The sequence below is a fragment of the Morone saxatilis genome, unplaced genomic scaffold, assembly GCF_004916995.1.
Source record: "Morone saxatilis isolate NCDOM2014 unplaced genomic scaffold, NCSU_SB_2.0 Contig11, whole genome shotgun sequence".
Lineage (NCBI taxonomy): Eukaryota > Metazoa > Chordata > Actinopteri > Moronidae > Morone > Morone saxatilis.
The window spans coordinates 3,023,007-3,026,659 of record NW_023339663.1 but is presented as its reverse complement, the minus strand read 5'-3'; the positions used below and the strand labels follow the sequence as shown (position 1 = coordinate 3,026,659).

General features: G+C 37.8%; 1 protein-coding gene across 1 annotated transcript in view; it reads right to left on the bottom strand.

Annotated features, from left to right (window-relative positions):
- Window positions 1-1,193, bottom strand: part of LOC118320873 (Golgi apparatus protein 1-like) — a 21,032-nt gene extending 19,839 nt beyond the window's left edge. Inside the window, 1 exon segment of the mRNA XM_035651995.1 lies at window positions 1,149-1,193. Within this exon segment, the coding sequence (XP_035507888.1) occupies window positions 1,149-1,193 (45 nt within the window).
- Window positions 1,194-3,653: the final 2,460 nt, after the last annotated feature.

Genomic DNA, 3,653 nt, shown 5'->3' with positions numbered 1-3,653 from the left:
ATTAAAGGGAAATATGATTAATAGTGCAGAATTCCATCTGATAAAAAGCTGCAGCCATTAAAAAAACATTAATTTTAAATAATTCACACAATACAAGAATCAGATATCCTCAATGAAGTTTTGGAACAAGTAAATATTGAATAATATATATCTGTGATATTATCATCCAGTTGGAAAAAGTTAGTTTCTCTTGCTAAATACAGCGCAGGGATCTCCTTACACCACCTTATAAAAGAAAAGATGATTTATGTAAGTGTGTGTGTCAAATATAAAAGGTTCATCTTTTCTGTTAATTATTGACTTTTAACACAGACACTAAATGAAGAAGAGTTTATACAGCTCTGAGATAGCTGTGCTGGGACACAGCAGAGCTTTGAGCTACATGCTCAGCAGGATGCTAACATGCTCACAATTAGACACAGGGCGATTTAAAATATATTCACAGGATATTCACGATCTAAGTAAGTAATTATTAATAAGTAAGTAATTAAGTATTAATTAAGTAATTAATGTAATCCAGGCAAAAGGTTAAGAGACAACGTAAATAAACACAATACAGACTATTTTTATATATTTTTTTATTACCATGATAAAAAAAACACCCTGATAAATGTATACCACGATACATTACGTTAATCTTAGTTTACTCTGGTGAGTAATTAGTTGGTGTTTTGAGTGTGGCTGTGTTGGCTCTTTACCGCTTTCTCTGCGCTCTCTCACACACACACACACCACACACCACAGAGCTGAGCAGAGAGGAAGAGACAAGCGGAGAGAGATGAGATGGCTGCACCGTGCATGAAAGCTGTGTCAGTAAAAACAGCTGTGTGATGGCTGATGTAAAACAAAAGATCGATCAGCCCTGATACCGATCGTTGAGATCGGAATGAGACATTCCTATGAAAAAGAAAGGTTCACTAAAGCTTTTAAATTCCATCCCGAGGAGTACATGAATGTCATGGCAATCCTTTAATAGTGGTCAAGATATTTCACTCACAGCAACCTCTGACATGTTAAACATTCTGGTTTGATTACATTTACCAACGTTCAAAACTAGTTTCCTATTTCCTGCCTCTCTCTCATATTAGAATTTTCCATTAAAGAATAAAACGTGAGTGTACAGGTGTGTGTTTTGGAGGAATACTCACATGGTTGCAGTCAGGAGCAATCTCAGTTTCCTGCAGAGAGAACATAGAGAGAAAGACGTTAAAGGCCGTTTTATTCAGGTGAATTCATGAACACAGATAAAACATCTCGACTGATTGTTTGATTCGATTTTTCATCAGATGGAGATGCTTGGAGACATTTAAACCCCATTTATACCTGGTATTAAAGGAATAGTTCAACACTTTCTGAGAGTCAGATGAGAATGTGCAGTTACAAATCCGCTTTCAAATTTCAACTTGTGAGTGTGCGTGTGTTAGTGTGCTCATGGCAAAATCTGGTCGCGGGGAACCTTACTGTAGCGAGAACTTACATAGAGGCAGTGTTGAGTATACTTTGACAGGGCTTTATATGTCTGTGGACCAATATTGTCAATGTGACAGAGTCACAAAGCGGGAAATATTTAGTCACAAAACTTTAAAGGTCTTTAGTCAAGATCAAAACAAAGGCAGAGTTTGTGTGTGGTTCGAAGCAGAAGTACTGAGTAACGAATTCAGTACTGACGGGTTGGAAAGGTCAGCACGTTGTGGCTGGTGTGGTCACGTCAGGAGATGGTCTCTAGTTACTTCCCTGTTTGTGCACGGATTAAACACAGACATAATGGTTTAATTAGTGAGTTTTACACGTGTCTGTAGGCGTATATTTGAACCTTGGACAGAGCCACAGGCACAGCTGGTGGGGGTTAGGCAGGGCCAGCTGGGTTTCAGTGAAAATTCAACTCAAAATATATCTTATTCAGCCCGTATGATATCTTCAAGCAGCTTATTCTGAGCTCAGGCTGAACTTCGTCTGTCATTTAGCTGCAGCACTTGCTATAGGTCTTATAGTTACATTACAGGATTAAGAATAATGTCTTGCTGAATATAAACATAGATAGATCAATTGATATATAAATATAAAAGAAGCGTGCAGTATACATGCAGTATAAATCCAACATAAAGTTCGAAAAGACGAGACCAAACCAGTCACAAGGAAAATAGAAGCAATGTCACATCAAAGTGATGAGCAAAGTAAGGTTTTTCTCCAAACAGCGGCAGATTAATAAAGCAGCAGAAGCTCTTCAGACTCTCCCACAACATCACTGACTATCAGAAGAAACACAGCGGGAGAAACTGTTCTTACAGCTTCACATCACTTCGCAGTGAAGACACATGAAAGCACTTCTTGTTAACATTTCCACTAAATGTTTCAGAGACAGAGGAACAAGTGTAATGAGAAAACAGACCCTCAGTGGCCTCCTAGATAAAAAAATACCAATTACTTAGACTATGAGTTATTAATTAATGAAGCTCTGTTCCATTCACACTAAAGGCTTCTGAAACAAGACCAGATTAATCAACGAGACTGATCAAGCTGAAGTGGTAACAGAGGCCAATTGTGTCTGGGTAAGGGGGGGGGGGGCGTGATGTAACAAAACTCTGTTTATATCACAGAAATAAACTCAAGTCTAAATGTCACTGAAATTAGCCTCTGCATAATTAAGCTAACAAAAGGTTTATTGTAAGTTTACTGTAACACAGTTAGAGTCCCTCATCTGTGAATGAAGTCATTCAGATGAGTAATATGTGATGTGAAAGGAGTTACTCGCAGTGATCAACCTAAACTCTGCAGGAGCTACAGGAGCTTTTAGCCTCTTTTAGCTCATTGTTTTGGTTTTAAGGCACATTTATTCTTTTGGTTTAGCTCTTATCAACCTTGTTTACAAATGCACAAATCTATTTAATTGAGTATAAACCAATAAGCTCACTGATAATGTCACTTTTTGTATTTTAAAAATGTCATAATTTGTAGTTTAAGCACATGTGAGGGTAAGAAAAAGCTAAGATGTAGTGAGCAAAGATGAATGATTTAATATTTTATAACTCTGACATCACTCTTCAAATGTATGTTTTCTAGTAGAGTTCATCAAAAAGCTTCACAAACATACTTTGGCTTCACATAATAATCAAACATTTTGCAGAAGAATTCAAATTAAATTATTATTAGTACAGACCGATAATGTATGGGCTGTAATACCTTTACATTTCTGTAATGATATAAAGTCAACTTAAAGAAAACGAACCAACGGGACAAACTAGAATTATATATTCATGATATCATCACCAATACTTAAGATACTGTTCATGGTAACTGAGTGACTCTGCAGTTTTTGGAGGATTCAGTTATGTTAACTTACTTCTTTTATTAAGATATGCTGTTTTACAGTGTTAATCTCATGAGCCCTTGTGAGGGGTCCCGACCCCCAGCTTGGGGGCCACTCACACAGATCGTGATATTGTGAGGAAAAGCCGAACAAAGCGACAGCCAGCACCTGCATGTGCTGAAAGAATCCGAGTCAGTTCAAATAAACATGTTTGCTGCACTGACAGAAAGCATGCCCTCTAACGGTCCACACAGCATCCTCACCCTCCGTCAATCCACAGTCAGTAAGTGACACACTGACTCAATGACCGCGACTGGAAATGTCCACAGGCCTGTTTACGCTGTGG